Here is a 22412-nt window from a genome sequence, read left to right as displayed (position 1 = left end):
GTTACTAATATAATAATATAATTCTCTCTATAATTCCATTTATTTTATTCAAATTAGAAATAAAATGTAGAAAAAAAAATAAATAAAATTTACCCTATTGATTCCATTCAAATAATATACACCCTTTTTGTTTTTACAGGTTGAATTAGAAAATTGGGTAAATAGTATTCATAGTGCTTGTGCAGCAGCATTTGCTCGACATCGTGGTAAAACTGGTACATTACATCTGTTACAAGAGGAAATATTTCGATTGGAAAAAGCTATTGAATCGGTAAGTCGGAAAAATAATTTTTTTAAAATATTTTTTTTTTTCAATCAAAAAAAAATCCTTTCGTATTAAATATTAATATTTTTTAAATTTTCTACATATGCTTACTGTATAATATTTTGAACATCATTATGTTATTATACACATATAAAAAATATTGAAAAATACTAAAAATATTGATAAATCTTGTAATATAATTATATTACAAAAACTACAAATATTGTGTTGCAATTTGTTTTTTAATAAAAATAAAAGGAGAACAAACAGAGTTTATCCTGTTAACTTTGTGTGATACCCGTACGAATAAAATAATTTTAAGAGTTGTATTTTAATTACCATACTGTTTCGTCTGATCTTCTTTCCATATATGTTATATAGTGCTATTATAATCATCATATGTTGCAGTTTCCACAAAAACTCATATTATTTGAAAGATATTAACTGAAAATAATATCTATTTTATGCAAATTTTATACTGCACTATAATTTCAATAGTTTTCTGTAAGATGTGATCAAATGAATATTGAACTTGTAGGGTAGCTACCACAAGGAATCAAAAAATTTTTAACAACTTCTATCATACACAACAGATTCAATAATATATTTGCTTGCGGAAAGTTTCTGTATTATATCTTCAATAATTTCTGGAAAAATATAGTCAAATAACATTTAAAATTATAAGGCAGATACCTACCAAACCACTATCGCAATCACATCCAATTCAAATAAAATTTCGAGCATTTACTATTACAAATCATTTTTGAAAATTTTATTGAACGTAACACAATTAATTTTTGAATTATCGTTGGAACGGACGAATAGACAGGTAGACATGATTAAATCAATTTTATTCTTAGTTTTACAAACAATAAGGTAAATTAATAATACCCTTCATATACACGTTCGTATGCGTATAAAAATGGGGTTAAAATTTTTTATACTACGCAATTGAATTGAATCCCAATTATAAAATTTGTAAAAATAATCTGAATAAATTAAATAATATTATGCACTTATATCTATTATATAATATTATATAATTATTAAAAAAAAAATAACATAATATTTTTATAAAATAATTAAATTAAATAAAATAATTTTAATATTATTACAAATTTATTTCCTAAAAACCACTTTAATATTGAAATAAAAAGCAAGAAAAATACGAACAAATTACTGAAAAAATCCTCTTATAAAACACCCATTTAATATTTTAATAAAATAAAAATTATTTTATTATTATTGAATTTGTAATAATATTATATAAAATATATATATATATATATATATATATATATATATACTATATAATACTTGTATGTCGCGATTGTTTATATTTCAATTACTTAAAATTCTAAATTTGTATTGAAATAGTGAACATTATAGTCTATTCAATATTTTCAATATATTGCTAAATTTAATATTATTATAGATATCAGAAAAAAAATATATATAAAAATATAAAAATAAATTGAAAAACACTTAATAAAATCGATTTTTCATTAATGTTATTTAATATTATTTTCCGGATATATTCCAATAAAATAGTAATGTAATATTTTTTTTTTCCTTGAATTAATATTGACAATATCTATACACTTAAATACCTATACACTTAAAGTGGAGTAGATTTTATAATTTTAGTGTTACCAGATTATCTAAGTAATTGAAAATTTTCTATTTTTAATGTTATTTAATTAAATTTACGATATTTTATTGTAAAAGCATAATTTAATAAATTTTTATTATAATTTATTTTAAATTTATTACTATTGAAGTCCAGTCCCTCCTACAGAGTTTATTTGAGCCCAGTCGCTGCGCCCAGTTTATTTGAGCGACTCACAATTAAACTATATAATTGTTAGTTTAGTAATTCAATTGGATTTGGATTGGATGAATTGTTAGTACTCGTAGTAATTAGAACTGGACAAAAATAAAATTTAAATTTAAAAAGAAAAAAAAAAAATTCTTCTATTATTCTAGACACAAGTAATTTGAATGTTAATTTTTAATTATAGCAATCCACTCTAACCTATACTTAAATAAAATTCATAATTTGTTTTTCAAAATTTGTAAATGTTATTCAAATGTTATTAAATCCTGTATACGAGCAGGTCGAACCCACCAAAAAATACTGTAGAAGAATTAATTCTGATATTTATTGCACCATAATAGTTAGGTAGTTATGCAGATTATTATTACGCACAATGTTAAAATTTGATGTTAATATTATTGCTTGTGGTTAAAAGCCAATCTACTATTTATCAGAAGTTCGATGAGGTTATTGGTTAAGAAAGTAGTTTTAGCCGGTTAGCATTATTAATATACTTATAGCAATAATCTGTAAGCATTTAAGTAACTATAAGTGTGGCAACAAATTTTTTGCTATGTAAGGCGTATAAAAAAATATTGTTTGATTAAAAATTAATTCCTAAAATAAATTAGTAAAAAATACTTTAAATTTACTTAAATTTTTAAACTTTACACGGCCCATAAATTGTACTTAATGCAATATGTAAAATTGAAAAATAAACATGTTTTATAAAAATCTTCTATCTGCCACCACATAACTATCGTATGGGTCGGCATCTAAATTTTGTACCTTTAAGTACAATTTTTAAATTTCATATTTTATAACCAACATTCAGAATTTTTTTTAATAATTTTAAATATATAAGCTATATTGTAAATATATACTGGATCGAATATTTTCTTTTCCACATTATCCTCTCCAAAAATTTTATAACATCACTAGAAGCTTCGTGTGCCTCTTATCCTTTCAACCCCCGCTTATTATTCTTACTTTTTTTAGAAGAAATTTAATATTTCTTCTTCTTCTTATTCTTCTTCTTCTTTCATCTTTGATATTCATTTCAATTTATATTTTTATTTTTTTCTGTTTTGCTTTTTGTTTTTCCTCTTTCGTAATCATTTTCATTTCGACCTTTAAGGTCATTGGAGCTAAAAGAAAAAAAAACAACAAAAAAATTATACAAAAATTAAAAAAAAAAAATCTCAGAATATCTAAAAACAAAAAAAAAATATTGGAAACAAAAAAGGGAGAAAAAATTAAAAGAAGCAAAAAATAATAAAATATCAAATTCTCACCTTTTACCTTTTAAGACATAAGTATAGTTAATGGGTATGCCTATTTATAATAAAAAAAAAAAATAAAACAAAATGAAAGAAAAAAAAAAATTTATAAATATGACCTTGCTCATTTAAATGTGCCTACACCTTAAGACACCTACTAAATGAAATGACAATACAAAAATATTATAATAAAAGATGGTATACTCAAATGATTCTCTAAAAATCTGTATAATACCCTATGTATAATATTAATTGATTAGCTAAGTACTGCTAAGTTGAAAAAGTGCCTATAATACAATTATATAAACGTACACCTATATTAAAAGTTCTTTCATATATTAAAAAATAATTTTATCATCTTGAAATTATTTAAATTGAAATATATGGCAATTGATAGTTGAATTGTTATACGAGTATTCAAATTATTATGACTCACAGCTTATAGTCTTAAAAATAATTAAAAATTAACTAACGCCGAAAGGAATTGATTCAGTATAAGGTTATATTGAAGAAAATCTGTATATCCTAAGAGAGAAAATAATGACGATACTAAAGTGGTATATAAATACTATAACCAACTCCAAAATAGAATTTCTTACTTTATAACATCTTTAACAATATTAATGCTTTCCCACCGAAATTTTCATAATGAAATCGCCTTATCGTACTTGTACAGCAATACTCAACACATTTTGTCGCATAAGTTCCATTAAATCCAGTTCACATTTCCCAATTAAATTTCTTAAATTCTTTATAACGTCCTGACACATCATAAACTTTTTTAAATCCAGTTCAATTTCTTCAATTAAATTACAAATCTTCTGCTACAACAACGACTATCAGTAATAAAACAAGTCCATGAATGAGTATCCTATGTAGATTAACAAAAATATTTTTAAAACATTTTAGTTATTACAATTGGAATAACAAATACGATACAAATTTGATCCACTGAATTCTGCAAAAAACAAGAAAACAAGAAAAATAAATAAGAATAAATATTCATAAGGTTAAAGGAAGCAGTATAGAGAACAAAATGAAAACAGGTGTATATACATCAAAACCTTATTTCTTCCGGTATATGAGTTAACAAAAATTTTATATACAAAAAAAAAGAAAAAAACAACGTGGAAAGCACAAAAATCAATAAAAGAAAATTACATTCCAATAATTTTTATTCCTTTAAGGATCTTCTATATATATGTATAAAAAAAAAAATTGAATTTTTTAAGAAAGGAAGATGAAAAATAAAAACAAAAAAAAAATCCAAACCTTTTAGTAAAATTATTAAGAATTGAAACGCACCTAAGTTACCCATCTTCATTTTGATTCTCTCATTTTACTTCCTCTTAACAGATTTCGGAATTTTATGATGTGAAAAATTTTCCTCAAAAAAAAAACAACAAAAAAAGAATAATAAAACAAAGTAATACATTTAGAAAAATTTCAAAAAGGGTGATTCAATTTAATTTTTTTGTTTTACCTTAAAAACTTAGCCTATACCTAGCTAACACAGTTTGTCAAATTTTTGGCTCTATTGTATGATATTTGAATTAGAATTGCAAATTTGGAGACTTGGTTTCAAATTTTTTCCAAGATTATCAAAATTGCTATAAACAGAATCGGTATTAAAATTAAACAATTCTAAAGTAATCTAATGCGCATACAAAGAGTCGAAATACGATCCCGGGGGAGAAAAATTTTTAACATAATCTTTTTATACAGTATTCGACCAGGATAATATTTAGCTAAATTTCAGCTGTAATTATAAGTAATTAAATTTCAATTGAAAATTTTTTTAATTGAATTTGACTACCACTGGTCATTCCATTAAACGGTAAGACCTGAAAACGTTAATTATTTAAAATAAGTTACGAAAACGACCGAATTTGAAATAATCTCGTTCTGCTGCACTAAATAATTTTAATCTAAATCAATTAAAATGTTCATGTATGTGAAATTAAAAAAAAAATGGTCTTATTCATTATTTTTTTCTATCAAAAAATTTTCTTCATTACGGTACTTACTAAAATAATCCAATTTTTTTCTTGTTTTCATTCATAACTTTTCCTGTAGATGTCATACAGTCATGAAATTTCGTCCGAATTCAGTTTTCAGCTTCAGCTATATGAAGCGTTCAAAAACTCATTTCTTTTAAATTTGTCGCTTTGTACATTTTCTCTGCTAGATAACCGATAATATTTTTTATGGATTTTATATTTTTTATATTCTAGCCATTATACTTAAAACTATATACTTAAGATATTGTAGGCTGACAGTGGCAATATGATCATAACTAGAATTAGAATAAGAAAGAATAAAAACAAAATATGAAAAATATTTTATGAATTCTGTGACATATTCTTAATGATCTGCTAAGAGAAAAGCAAATCTATATATACAAATATATATATATAAGTATAAAATATTATAAAATTACAGGAATTTAATGTAGTCATGCATGAAAAACTTGAAATTATCATAAATTTTCAAAAAAAAAAAAAAAATTTGCTACGTCTGATATCAAAATATACAAAAATACTTACAAAAATTCTCAAGAACTTTTGTCCCAATTTATTTTAGATTTCTTTCTTGATTTTGTTATCATTATTATTATTATTGTTTATTATTATGATTTTGTGTTTTTTTTTTTAATAATTCTAGAAGGAAAATTAAACGAAGCGGAAAACATGCCATGTGAAGGAAATTTTCTTGATTTTCTTCTCTTTTTTTTTTTTGTGTATTTTCATTTGTTTGTTCCTTTATTTGTTTGCATTTCACCTATTTTAGAAAATGAGTAGAAAATGTACTTAAAAATTGAATATAAAATTCGAAAAAATAAGTAATTCAGGAGGAGAAAGAAAAAAAAATCTTACCTATCTCACAAATTACTAAGATACGTTTCCTATTTCCTCTTAAATGACGATGAAGACGAAAAATGAGTAGATAAGAAAATATAGAAGAAACAAAAATAAGGTTTCCATTTTTTTTTTATTTTATTTATGTTTCCGTTTTGTTTCTTTTTTTTGTTTTATGATGATTTTCGTAAATTCATTTAATAATTTGATTGCACCACATTAATTTTTCGATTTAAGAATATCATTTTTGTTTTGTTTTTTTTTTTTCATTTTATTATTACTGCCATACCATTAATTTGATATAGAAGCAAACATTGTTTTTGGACAAATAATTATGTATACAGGGTGAAAATGTAATGTGATATAATCACTTGGGGGGCGGAAAAGTGAAATAATTTTATTGAAAAAATCGTTCCTAGTGGGGAAAGCCACAATTGAATTAACCCAGTTGAAAATTGTTGGCTTCGACAAAACGTGTATGGAAGGCAATTTAATGAAAAAAATTGTTCCTCGTGAGGAAGCCCGCAATTGAATAATTAACCCCAAAATTTTCAGTTGAAAATTTTTGGTTCTGACAAAAAGTGTATGGAAGTCGAAACAAAAAAATTTCAACCGAAAAATTTTGGATTTTCTAGGATAAATTTAGTTTGCGGCCACGGCCCCCCCACAGTAACGATATTTTTCCTAAAATAGACCCACTTTCCTGCCCCTAAGAAATTGTACCATGTTACAGATTTAACCTGCATATAGGCATGTAGCTATTGTAACTGTTCCCATTAAAAAATTTTGGAAATCTTAACATAAAAGCGTATAACAGTTGCATATTCTTATACAATTTTCAAAAAATAATATTCTTTTCGTTGTTTAAACCCATTTCCTTATAAACTAAAAGGGAAATCTGTAGAATCATTTATAAAAATAAGTAAATAGAATCGCTTTGGATAAATAATTTTATTCAATTTTTATTTTAAATGAATAATTTTTGTCTAAAAATTGAAATGAGAAAGTAAATTCTTCTTTTTAATATATTAAATTTTTCCTCCTAATGTTTATCATACATATATTCCTAATATTCTTAATTCAAAATTTTCGTTATTCTAATTTCCTAGTAATAATTTACTCTTTTCAATTTAACAAGTGTTATTCTCCATTCTTATTTCAATTTTATAGCTTACTCCTAAGCTTAAAATATAAAAATTCAAAAATATTGGATATATTATATTAGTTTTCTCCAAATAGCAATATATGAAATTCAGTCAACATCTGAAGGGAATAATGATAAGATTACCTAAATTATCTAAATACTCCTAGGGCAGGCTAGTCATCTACCTAATTAAACCTCTATGGCACAATGAAATTGTGGCATGACTGTCTATAATTCCATGCATTAGCCCCATGCTCCTCCTAAGATAAAGAAGAAAAAAATTTAATGCTATATTTTAAACTCTTTATAAAATCCAAAATATTTTGTATTCTGAATGTTACAGATAATAAATAATCTAAAAGGCACTCTTACGACAAACAAATAAAAATACAACAAATAAAAAAAACATGATTTCTTAATTTTAAATTTAATGAACAATATATTACTCGTGTTACACTTACAAAAATCTTATGTAACTAAGAATTAAAGAAGATTATTTCTATATTATCGCATGTAAGTTTTATTTGACAAATAATAAAATATAAGAATGAAGATATTTTTTTAAACTAATTTAAAACAAAGTTTTGAAATCCTACTAAATATAACTACTTACATGAATTTCAAAATATAAAACTTTTTACAGCATATATGAACTTTAATTCTTACAGCATATGAACTTTAATACTTTCCCTATCTCATAATTTCATATAGTTTAAATATGCAAAATACGAGTATTATTTAAAAAGAAGAATTTAACTTATAAATTTTTGTTAATTCCGCAAAACAAAAATGAATCTGACGCTATAATCAACGCAAACAAATATTTTGCTTCCAAAATTTAAATGTGTTATATGTGCACGATGCAATATCACCTTATAATTATCATTATTTAAAATTTTAATACACCTGCTATTGGGGCAAATTTTTATTTCTAGAGTTTTTACCATATATATACGCAATTTTTTAAATAACTTTTTCATAAAATTCATATACTCGTAAAATATTTTGCATTTTAGAACTCTTTAAAAATTAATTTGCATTTAATATTAAATAAAGTGTGACACCTCTTATGACACACATACATAAAATTCACTTTGTTCTCACTGGTGTAAATGAGGAATTATTCTAAAAAAAAATATTTATAATATTGCGTAAGTGTAATTTTTAATGTCTAGGGAAATATTATAGTATTTTTTTTTATGATCATATATATTTCAGACTCAATAAATTAAAAAAAAAATAAAGGGAAAAAAGGCAAATTCCTCAAGTATTTCTTTAAATAAAATAAAAATATTTTCGATTAAATAAATTAAATTCTTAAAAATATAATATTATTTATTTTTACAAATTGGAAGTGTATTTCATGTATTAAAATTATTAAAATATAATTGTTGGGGTCGCAGTATATTACATTTTTATTTATACACTTTTTGCAATAGTTATCAATCGTGCATTTCTCACACTGTTGTCATTTTCGGCTACAAATTACAAAATCAGAAATATTTTCAAAGTTAGAATAAATTGAGTATCTCAAGGTAAAATAAAGTGTGAAACAATTTTGAAACAAACTACAAATGTGTTATTTATAGCAACTGAATTTCTCTATCTCTTACGGCACTGCGATAGGTTGTTGTCCGATAGACACAAATGTGTCCATTATATAACCGTTCAAAATTTTCTAACTCCTGTAGGCTATTGTCTCGAGTGATTCTGAGCCTGTTCTATCAATTTTTTTTCATTTTTTTACTTTTTCATAATAAAATTAAATTGATTCTATATCAATGCCATTTTTAATGGTCATTCTTTTTGTTTAAATTGCTATTATAATTGCCGAGACAAATAATATTCTTTACATCATTTTCCTGAATCATCTGAAGTTCTTTATTTACATGATTTCTTCCAATTTCAAAATATAATCAATATTATGCTAAGTGGTATTCCAATACCTCTTGTGTTATAAAAATATTATTTTCTCATTGATAGCCTTAAATTCTCTCGATTACCTAAGCTTCCCAATATCTAATTAAAAAAATTAATACTAAGAATTAGAATTAAAATCAAATTAATTGAGAATATTAAAATAATGGGATTATGCTGTACCATGGACTTAAATTCATGTTATATACCTATATATTTTTATAATTATTAGAACATTCGTGTTATATTTTTGTATTTGCAACATTTATCCACAATAATTCCGAAAAATTAATTGAATAATAAATTTTAATACTTGATATTAAATGAAATTTTCAGAATAGAGCAATTTCTGGTTGGCAGAATTTTGCACCGCATACAGCAATAATAACCCTCATTAAAGAACACTACGAGTACAATAAAAATAAACTAAAACTATTGAAATTGTAAAAATGAATTTAATGATACTCGTATTATAAAACATAAGCTTATGACTCAAATTTAGTAAAATTTTCAGAATTGATCTATGAATAAGCTTGGCTTAATCCACCTTAATCTAAATCGCATATGTAGCGATAATAGTTCCCATCAACTCCACTCACGACAAAACTATATATTGAATTTATGAAAACTAAATAGAATTTTAATCAAATCTAAATAAAAATCTTTGAAAAAATCATTAAATTTATTTTGTTTTATTTCGAAATTTTGAAAAAAATAGAAAAACTTCATTTAATATTTTTTTCTCTATATTTTATTTAACCTTAATTTTTTCTTTTGTTTTTATTATTTTTTTGTTTTCATATATGTATTCCATATAATAAATAATATACGTTTTTTTTTTAATAGTTATTCAAGTACTTTTTATGCTATTCGTGTTCTCATGAGAATTGCATTTTCATTCTTTTCTTAATAATAAAAAAAAAACAAAACAAACACACACACAAACAAACAAAAAGCGAAAACAAAGAAAATTCCTAAGATAAAAACAGTTACCTCCACTTACCATTATTTTTTCTTATATTTTTTTTTTTTATTTTAAAAACTTTTAAGTAAAATGAAAATCTTAAATTATGATTGCAATCATAATTTTCAAAATATACAAGGGAAAATAGTAGTAGAGAACAAAAAATAAACAGTAAGGATTAAAGAAAATGAGAAAATACAAAAACAAAAACAAAAATAACAAAAAATTCAGTAGCGTGTATAACATCAACATAATCACAATACACACATTTATTATTTTAAAATGCATATAATGAACAGCATACTTACCTATATCATACAATAAATATGAATACAAACAATATTATTTCATCCACTCCTTTTTTATATACAGCTGATGTCAACTTTTACACATATGTACATAACGTATATTAAGAATATGTTATGTATAAAATATCATTATTATAAATGCATATTATTATTTTTTGAGACCCCAAACAAATAATTTTACCCAGAAACAAAAAAAAAATGCATGTCCTTTTTAAATGCATATGTACATTATGATACGGAAATTTATGAATCTTATAATATATAAGTATAAATCAAGGATTCTCAAATAGGCGACCACGACCCCATGTATGAAGAGAATAAAAATGGTCATTTTTAGTATGATAAATTCAATAGTATAGGTAAGAGTAAATATTAAATATTAACACAAAAATTTTACAATCAAACAAGAAGGGGAGAGGGTGAATCACGAAATCATTTCCTATTAATTATTTTTGTGGTCGCATTATCATGAATTTTGGAGAAACGCTGACACAAATTATAAGTGGTGTTACTATATCATAACAGTTTATATAAATAGTAGCTGAAATAAAAGAGAGAAAATGAAATATAAACAAAAAAAAAAAATATTGTTAACATAGTTATTTATTATTATTATTGTTATTATTATTATTATATTCTGTATATTGTCCTTTTTAATTTTTGGAGCGAACAAAAATATTTTAAGTAGCATTTTATATTACGAGCATTATGACATATATTCTTTGTTTTCTCTTTTTTTTTTGTAAATTTTAGTTAAACGCATTTCTAATTGAAATTTACAGAATATGCTTACGTAATAAAATGTCCTTTTGAAAGAAAACGTATAGCTATTCTTAAAATGTTTTTTTTTTTTTTGTAATAAATAGTTAGGCAATGAAGAATAGAAAAAAAATTTTCTTTAAATATATTTTTTTCTCTGTTCTTAAGAACAAAATGTTAGTAGCGTTACACTCCTTTTCGCTGTTAATTCAACTGTTAGCTGTTAATATTTGAATGTTAAGACAATAATTCTAAAAATAATAATAATTCATTAAATTCTGTTGTAAAACGACCATTTTTGATTAAAAATCATTCTGAACATAAGGGTCTGATATCTAAGATCGTCTTCAGTTAAACTTATATAAATGGTGTTTATTAAAAATATGCAGATCTAACATAAATCTAAATTTTCCCAGCAGTACAATATTTTACTTATTGGATTAATACCATCAGTTTTATTAGAAATAAATGATTCAATAACAGTTATTAATAATAAATAATTAATTTTAAATTAATAATATATGAGTTTATTGACTCCAGACTAATTTTTAGTTGTGAAATCGTATACTCAATAAAGTAATAAGAGAAATAGTACTATTTGATTTCTTAAATCGCTATTAATTTGTAATACAGAGTAAAATCTTCGTATTGTTGTTTAAATTGGTTTAACTTGTATGAACTAAAGGATTAGATCCTTTTGCAATTTATTAATGTTGTGGATGCTTATTAAATTTAATTACAAATGCCATTACAAAACTGCTAAATTATATCACATTAAGTATATGGAAATTCAGCTAATTTTGAAATTTAAGTAATATAAACAATATAATTTAAACTCATTACATTTATAATCAATTTTAATAGCATATTTTCATTCATAAATAATATTATTTAAATTAGATTTTAATCATATTACAATTCTAAATAATCACAATAAATATTGTAATCCTAAACTAGGTAATATAAAACTTCAACCACAATATTATAATAATTCTAATTCGGAGAATTGTTAAATACAATTAAAAGAATTTAGAAACTTATAATTATAAAAGGTGTTTAAATAATAGCATTACGAGTATGACACTATTTTTTATTTCCATATTTAATTGCTATAGAATTTATTAATATCACACGATATATTCTAAAATTTGACATATGACAGTCTTATTGGTTGAATTTATAAAATAATGGTTACATGAACTGTAATAAAATAAATTTTCATGATAATAATATGTTATTGCATTCATATAATATAATTAATAGAACACTTATTTTTTATTATAACCTGATTTAATGTAATAAAATCGTGAATATTATTAAAATGTAAATATTTATAATAATTTATATAGGTTATATTTTAATAATAGTTTAACATAAAATTTTATTTTAATTGGATTTGAATTTTATTATAAATTATAATAGAATTTTTTCATTTAAAAATATGGGCTCATAATACCTAATTCGCACCTTAAGAATAATACCACTAAAATTCTAAATTTATATAGTTTAGAGTAAAATGCGTTGAAAATTACGATATTTTTATGTATGGGAAATAGAAAATCGAAGAAATTAATTATTTTGTTTTATATTGGTATTTGTTCTTAAAGTTCCATTGCAATATTCAGTAATAAAAATAATATAATTTATTTTAATAAATGTATGATTACAAAATTTTGAACTATTGCAGTTTAAATCTCAATTTCTTTCAACAAAATTCGTGTAAATCGAAATTTTGTTACAACTAACTTAAGAAAACCGTGTACTATTTCAATATGTCACAGTATTTAATTAAAATATTTTTTAAATTAGGATGATATGGTAAAATATCGAGATATTGAATTTAATAAAAAACATATACTCTTAAAAAAATGCATAAAAACTGAACTCGGCAAATTTTGAATAAAAGTGGTAATTTTTTATAATATTCTTACGTGATTTTCAGTTATTAGTTAAAAAAATTAACAAAATTTGCATCCAAATATGGAATCGAACTAAAAATTTAACAATTTTGAGATATTACGTTATTATTCTCAAGGTGTGCTATGTACATTAACGTATATGTATAGTAAATAAAAAAAATTAAATTTCTTTTGCGTGACTTTTGCAATAAAATGCATTTCATCTAATTGTTATAGCAAATATGCACGCAAAAATCCTTTCATTTCAAAAGAAATTATTTAAATACTTTGGTTTTTAGGTTAAATATTAGATTGTATTTTATTTTAACATTTTAATTATATAAAATTATCATAATATTAAGATTAGAACGAAAACATGATATTTAAGATTAAAATATTAAAAAAAATTGAAATAAATTATTATTACAATATAGAAGCAAGCGCTCACATGCAATAGAAATTTTTTTTACATACTAAACTTTTGTTTTACATACTAAACTAGATTGTATTGAATTAAAATATTAAATTTTAAATTTAATATTCGTACAATAATAATTCTTAATGTTCATGCGTTTTTAAAAAAAATTATAGAAAATAAAAAATTATGAGTACAAAACACCACAAAGACTAACAAGAAAATCTGAAGGACTTTTTAGAAAATTTTTTATTTATTTGTTTTTTTTTGTTATTATTCAAATATAATTTTAAAATTTAATATTTTACATAAATAATTTTTAGGCCACAATTTTCTTTTTGTTTAATGTTCTTTTCTAAGAACAATTTAAAAAAAAAATAAAGGAAAATGCTGTTTACATGTGCTTTAAATATAACCATACGTATACCTTTAGTAAATCTATTTTTTTCCCAAATTTTAGTATGAAATATTATAAAAATTCTTAAAAATCTTAAACGTTTTTCATTGGTCTAACCTTTTGTGTTTATTTAGAATTTAGATGATTTTCCAAATTGTAAGCGAAATATGGGATTTTCTGAATAATCGCATTAATGAAATTCATTTTTTACTCACAAATATCACTTTAATTTTCTTGTGGGAAGTTACTTCATGTGGGAATACAAAAAATAAATCGGTAGTAAGTAAATTTTAAGCAGAAACAATATTTTAAGTTTTTTAAAAAATCCAAGTTTCTACCCTTTAAATTTAGTACCCGTATTTTCTGAAGAAAAATTTATTACTGCCTTAAAATCAGAATTATTTTATAATATCGTTGACTGAGTTCTGAAACGGCTCATACGCCAAAAATTTAAAGCCGAGAAAATACAATTTTAATTTCAGATCAATTAAAAAATTCTTAAATATTCAATTATATTAGAGCAATTAATTCCTAATTTTTAATTAATAGAAAAATAGAAATTTATGAAATCGAAAGAATATATTTTGGGAAATATGCAAATTATGACCAATATTGTTTAATTTTTTAATTTCGCAAAACGAAAATTTTTATAATGTAAAAACTTTAAAAATTAAATATTTCTTTATAACAAAAAAAAACAAAATTAACTCATACAATAGCGAAATAGTAACATAACATGATACCTTCACAAAAATTATATTAATATAATTAAATTTTTTAACTATATTTATGTAAGTTAAGTAAAGCTCTAAAACTTAATATAAATTTGCAAAATCAAAAATATGAGATGAGGAATTCAAATATCTCAATTATAAAAAGACGTAGAAGGCTATGGGTTGGATCGAAAGAAAGAGAATTTTTCAAAACGAATGAATGTATTAATAAGCAAAAAATAGAGAAAATGGCGTATGACTACTTTCAGAACTCAGTCGACGATAATTTAGTTAATCATTTGAAAAAAAAAAAAATAATTAAATGACTATATAAAACAATAAAATTCTTGAATTTCGTGATCTTATTTTCTTAAATATTTTCAATTATTATGCACATATGCGCCTAGTAGGTATGCAATACAAACTTTAGTACTTTAAGTACCTATAAACATAAAAATTCTATTTTTCTTTTGCGATTACAATTAAAATTATTTCTCTTGAATTTTCAAATTAAACTCTTGTGAAAAAGCTAAAATTTTAGTGCTAAATTCTTTAAGAAATAATTGACTCAATTTTTTGATAAAAAAAAAGAAAAGAAAAATATTTTATATAGTTATGAATTACATTTCTAAATTAAAATTAAAATAAACTGAAACCCATAAAATTCACTTGAAAATTTAAAATTAATTTTTTTACTCTTTTTTTACTTTTATGAATTAAAGAGAATACTTATTTTTCTTTACTCAAATATTGCTCTCAGAGATCAAAATATTCCACATTTTTTTTTTCTAAATTATACCAGCAAAAAATATAAGAACGTTATCCCGTGAAAAACCTTAGAAAAAATAAAAATGAAAAAATTTTTTAAATTTAATTAATGTTACTTGTTTAGTTTTTTTTTTTTCATTATTATTATTTTTACAAAAGTTTATTAAACAACCCATATAAACTAAAATCAAACAATCAACTAGCCAACTATTCAACCAATTAAAACTAAATGTGAATACATACATAGTGTAAGTATAAAGAAACGAGAAGTAAATAAATACACAGAGAGAGACAGAGTGAGAGAGAGAGAGAAAACAAAAAGCATGGAATAAAAACAAAATGAGCAATAAACGATTTGATTAATTTCTTTTGAAACAACTTCAATAACTAATTTTCTCCTTATAAACATACAAACATACTCACATATACAAGTATAAATTATTTTGTTTAAGGACTTTTTATAGTTATTAAACAATATTTTTCATTATATTGTTTTGTTTTTACTTTATATGCGGTTGGATAAGAATTTCAAAAGAAATCGAAAGTCTCTCTCCCTTATATAAGACAAAAAAACAAAAAATTACAAAAGAAAAAGGAAAAATTTGAAATATAAGAAAATGGGAAACTTTTTTTTTTTTTTTTAAGAAATGAAACAGATGCCAACATAATAAATAAAATTTTCATTTGAAATAATCTGAAAATAATTTCAAGTTGAACAAGAGTGAAGGAAAAAGAGAAAAACTTAAGAGTTTTTATATACAACCATTGTATTTAATTTTTTTTCTCTTCCTTTTTTTTTTTGCAATTTAACGAATAATATTTATAGTTTTTTTTTTTTTTTTTGTATATAATGCGATAATTTCTCCTATATATCCTTTTGTATATTATTGTAGAAATTAATCATTAATGTTGTGTATAAGAATATAATGAGAATTATTTTTTTTTGTGTGCTCAGAAGATAAATCAAATTAAAAAACTTTATATAAGAATAAAAATTAAAAGAAATTGTACTTTTTATAATTTCTTTTTTATATTATAAGAGTAAGAGCACTAAAATACAAAATAATTTCCAATAAATATAAAAAGGAACAAAACAATAATAAGATTATAATTGTTATACTTTATTCAAGACCATTGACTAAATCAAATTAAATGCTTAATATTAAAGAAAATCAAAAATAAAAAAAAAAAACCCAAAACAAAATGTAAGAATAAATTAAAAAGAAAACATGCAGCGGTCACATAATTTTCTCTTATTAACTGTTAAATATTTAATGTTTAAAGTAAAAGGAATCATCTGTTACCTCTAATAAAATAAAAAGTTCAAAAACCGAGAATGGCAAAAAAAAAAAAAAAGAAATCAAAAATAAATGTTAAAATTCTTCAATCACCATTAACAATTGAAATTGTTTAAGAACTCATAAAAATGAATAAAACCCTAATATATCACAAACTATAGTAATCAGCTCAGTGATAAAATACAAAAAGAATTGGTACACCATATAACAGAATTCCAAATGGCAAATTGAAACTCCTATGTATACGTTTATGGTGCTGATTTCAATGCTAATCTAAAACTATTGTTTTACTCACACATTTTACCTACAATTTGAGAAAATTTTGATGTGAAAACGATTTCAATTTCATTGAAAATTTAAAATGAATTAAATTAAATGAAATCTATTTGTCATGAGGCAAAATCCATGAACAATAAGCTTGTTTATATAATTAGGTAGTAAAGTATAGTTGACACAAATATTGCAATTTAATTTTCATATCATACTCATTTATGGGTTGCTTATAATTGTATCTTGAATTGTAAGACACAATTTTTCAAGAAAATTATGAAATGACAAGTAAAATGTATTTGATTAGTTTCTTTAAGCACTTCGAATTAAGAATTTATTTGAAGGACATTAATAACACTTCTGATATGTTATGGAAACGGACATTATTGTAAATATTAAAATCCGTAAATGCAACTTACTATAGAGCAAAGGGTAATAATAATAATATGTGAAGAATCTTTTATTTAATACAAAAATATTAATTATGATTTAAATGAGAGACTTAATTCGAAATAGAACAGTTTCTGAACAATTTTATGTTATTTTAAATTGTTGCCAAAAAATTACAAAAAATTTTTTTTTTTTTGAATAACTAAAATTTTTCGTACAATGAACTTAAATATTAATAAAAAAATCGATATGCTTTTCTACTTTATGATTTAAAATCATTTTATTAATAATTTCTTTAAATATTTAATACAGTATTTCCCTTAAATTATTTTTCTTCTAAACGACTCACTTACTCGCACTTATATAAGATTTATTTTATAATGAAAAATTTTATTTTTTTCGTTTTTTTGTTGTTGTGCGTTTTATTTATATTCAGTCGCGTTTTATAGTGCATAACAAAACAAGAATAATATACCATATTTAACATTTGAGTAAGTAAGCAAGTAAGCAGAACAAAACCAAAGTATATAAAAGCAAGTAAACAAAATTAAGAGAAAAACAAAAACTATATAAGAAAAAAAAATAAAATAATGTTTTTTTTTTTTCTTAAAAAACTTTATAAAAATTTTTGTTTTTGTAAAAAAAAGATGCAATAGAGTAGCGCACATACAACAACAAAAATATTAGAAAATTTCTATAGTTTACAATAATAAACAAAACTATATTATGGTTGGTAAGCGAACAGAACGATGGTATAAAGGACGAAGGGAAATGTAAGAGAAGAGAGAAGAAGAATACGCCGAAAGTAATACACAAAATAAGCAAAAAAAAAATTATTTTTATTAGAAAACTTTAGGTTTTCTTAACATTTTTTTTTTGCTTTCTTTCTTCACTCATTTTGTTATAATATCATTATAAAAGTTTTTTTTTCTTGTTTTTGGGTAAGAAGAAAATTAAAACTAAAAATAAGCTAAAAAGAAGCTCTATCGCACTTTTCTCTTATTTTATTCACTAGTTTTATAATACCATGTATAATATTATGTTTGTTACTATATCGGTTCATTATTATAAAAATGTATTTTATAAACATTTGTGTAACATAATAGTATACACTCACATATACATAGACAATAAAAATGTTGTAAAGTCAACAAAACAAGTTGAAATAAACTTTTGATAAGAAATAGTTTTTTTTTTTTGTTTTTACCCTTCATCTGATAATATATTACCGTATACATGTATGTTAATATATAATTACCTATACAAAAGCAATATACAGCGCTTCAAACTCAAACACATTTCTATTAGAAATTAAATCCTTTATTTTAATAGATTATAGTCCATAATAGTTTGTCTTCGGAAAACTCATTCATTGAACCTTAAATTTTATAAATTTGGGAAAAAAATTTAAATGAAAATTTTTAATAAATTTAGAATTGGAAGGCACTCTGCTCAATATTAATAATTATAATGAGAATATGTATCAAGTACGTTATCATAATAATGATAATATGAATCTGTAATAAGAAATTAAAGAAATAATATCGTATATGTTAAGAATTACTAATTTTTTGACTGATTATTCGTCGAATAAATTATGGTTCCCTCCCAGTTTTTATAGCCTAACTCCCAGCCATTTTATAGCCTAAGACTAAAGGAATAAATAATCAATACTTACCAGTATTTTTTCCTAATAAATGACCATAACATTTTTATAATGAAAAAAAAAACACTTGATTAAATTTTAGTCTGCAGCAGCAAAATTAATACTCAGTTTACAAAACTACTTTAAACTTTTCTGTTCTAATAATTTTGGGCTAATATCGTAGTAAAATAATCATTTATTGGAATTATTTGAATAGCACTCATGTTATTGTAACGGCAATCCTTTAATATCTTGTATTAAATTACCAGTTTTCTTATACCCCGCATGCATACAACAATATTAGAAAGTATTTAATATGTTATGCATTTTCCAAAATATGTGTAAATTAAAAATTTTACCAAACAACGTAATTTAACAAACCAGAAAAAAAAAATATTTTAAAACTAAAAACATTAAAAATAATAATAAAAACAATAAAAAAATTAAAATACGAAAGGAAGAGAAAAATGAAATTTTTTTTTCCACGAAAAACGTTTCTACTTACAAAACTCAGACAGTTTTCAAAATTAATTTAGCTATAATAACATGACGTAAGGATATATGTAGGTATATACAAAGGTACATACAACTATGTACTTATAAACTAAATTCTTTTTTTTATACAAAACATGAATTTGATGAAGAAACTAAAGTTTTACTAACTAAAAAAAAAAATAGCAGTCAAACGAGAAGAAAATTAAACAAAAAAAAAAAAACAGAGCAAAATAAAAATAGCTTTAACGGTAAAAGAGAAAGCAAAATAGCGGATAATTTTTTAAAAGAAATTTTTTTTAATATTTTTTTGGATTTCTTATTTTTCTTCTCAACGGAATAACTCTTTTGGAAACAAAAATCTAAGTGTTGATTAAGGATTAAGATTTTTTATTTGTTCAATAAAATTATTAATGTTTTTTGTTTTATTTATTAAACAACAAAATTACAGAAGAAATGAATTGAATTTTAACACCCCACAAACGGGGAAATTTATTCTATAACGAGAGTTTAATTAGAGGTTTCTAAATATATTCGATTAAATTGAATTAAAAGTGGTCATTAAAAAGGTGCTGTTTTAAGGACACAAAAAAAAAATTGATTTCTTTATGCAATAGTATAAGTAAACTAAATCCTAAAATAATTTCTAACTACTTTAAACAATTTTCAATACGGATAAACGGACACCCTCACATTTACAGCTTACACATCACATAGTCTTTATGTAGTTTAACTAAATGACAAAAATGAAAAACAAAAACCAAAATATTAAGATGTGTTGGTACTCAAATTTTCTTTCACAAATTTTTACAAAGTTATAAAAATTATTTTTATTCTTTAAAAAGAAAATTTTATTAAAGAATTGCCATAAAAATTTTAATACTTTCAAGTACAGAAACTACAACATTTTTATTATAAATTCTCATGAATATTGTCATCAGAAAATTTAACTTTATAAAATTAATTTGTTTTTTTATTTCTAAAACTATCAAGCCAGCTATCCACATTATTTATAGTAAATTTATTATAGGATCTTAAATAGAATAATTTTACTTACGAAAATTTACTTTAATAAAAAAAATAAAGAGAATTTTTCAAGAGTATCAGCAATAAAATTTTAATAACAAAAATTTATTTAGAAGACTATATCATTATTTTTTAACGGCTATGCAAATCAAAATCAAAAATATACTAAATAAGAGAAATTGGACTCTGACATTTTTTATTTAAGAGTAAATTTTATTAGTATCAATTTATTTAACTGTACACTAATCTTATTAAGTCATCTATTTAAGTACATATAGTTCGACAAAATTTCTATTGAGTTTAAACAATTTTCAGTAAAAATTCTGGTTGCAGGAAAATTACTTTCGCAAAATATCGAAATATGAAAACAATAAAGTTGGGTCTTTGGTTTTGGTAATGTAAAGTTGAGTCTATAGTTTTTAATTCAGAATTTTTCCCTTAAATAAATAAAAATACAGTTTTTAAAAACAATCTAGCTACGTACTCCATTACTAAAATTACTTTCATTCATATACGAATATATTTAAAAAAATTGCATACCTTTAGGATAATCAATGTACTCAATTTTTGAAATAAAACATGAAAAAAAATATTTAAAAAATTGTTAACATAATGTTCAATTTTAAAGGTTAATTGTGTGGCTTAAAAAAAATTTAATATTCTGCATTTATAAAAATTTATAGAAAAGCTTGCAGCTTTGGAAATGTGAGGTAGTAAAAATTCAAATTTTGCAAATTTCGAGAGACAATAACTTGAAAGGCAAAAAAATTTTTATTTAACGAAACGAAGTATTCTTTATTATCTAAGAGCTACTGCTAAATTTAAAAAACAGATTTTTTTACAGTTCAAAACTGGTATGCCACAACAGAGGAACTGAGCCACTACTTTGCTGGATTTACAAAATTTGAAAAATGCTTATGATTTCACTGCAATAAATAATTAATAAATTCAATTTTTCGGGTTTTTTGGGGCTATAACTTTTACAGGGGAGGGGCCGGTAGATAGGTAAAAATTTTTTCCCACGTGAATAAATTTCTAATAAAGATCTATGTATATATGAAGTTTCAGCTTTCTATCTTTAAGGGTGCAGAAATATTGCAAACATGTCCTCGGACGGACAGACAGAATGCAACTAATAAGCATTTTTTTCCAAAAATTTTTTGAAAAAATGCTAAACAGAACTAAACTTTTACTCTTTAAACTGTTCATATATTCTACGTATAATTTAAATACAAAAACACAGACTTATCAATTAAAATAGTTATACCATATAATAGTAATGTCCTTCATACTTTAATTTACATACACACACACAAAATATTATTCATACCCCATACTCATTATTATTGTAATAAAATTTATATATTTTACTTTTATTAAAGCATTTTTTTTTTTTTAATTTAATTTTTTTCGATTTTTTTTTTTTTTTTTTGCAAATAAAGTGTTATTCAAGGACAATATTCTTAGCTCAAGTGATTATACTCCAAGGATATGGAAAAAAAAAATTGGTTTTACTCTTGCTTTTTAAAAAAGTTTTTTTTTTTTTAAATGTTTCTGCTTCGTGTAAACAAAAACAAAAAAAAAAATGCTTTTAATAATAATTTACGCGTGAAAAAGTGCCGTTATATAATAAAATATAAAAGGAATTGTTATATTATGTATAAAAAAAGTAAAAAAAAAATAACAAATTGTTAGAGTGCATGAATTTCAAAAGTTATCCTGAATTTCTTTGATTATAAGGATTATCTGAATAAGAATTTAAAGGAAATAATCTCTTTGTCTCTCAATT

General features: G+C 22.5%; 1 protein-coding gene across 2 annotated transcripts in view; it reads left to right on the top strand.

The window, feature by feature from the left end:
* Positions 1-22412, top strand: part of LOC129612790 (protein still life, isoforms C/SIF type 2) — a 279580-nt gene that overhangs the window by 22465 nt on the left and 234703 nt on the right. For both annotated transcript variants that reach the window (XM_055526563.1, XM_055526562.1), the window contains exon 3: positions 140-271. In XM_055526563.1, coding sequence (XP_055382538.1) covers positions 140-271 — 132 coding nt within the window. The remainder of the gene's footprint in view (positions 1-139; positions 272-22412) is intronic.

This window comes from Condylostylus longicornis, unplaced genomic scaffold (assembly GCF_029603195.1).
Source record: "Condylostylus longicornis isolate FDR11 unplaced genomic scaffold, ASM2960319v2 ptg000077l, whole genome shotgun sequence".
In the NCBI taxonomy this organism is placed as follows: Eukaryota; Metazoa; Arthropoda; class Insecta; order Diptera; family Dolichopodidae; genus Condylostylus; species Condylostylus longicornis.
This window is presented reverse-complemented; position numbering and strand designations above follow the sequence as displayed.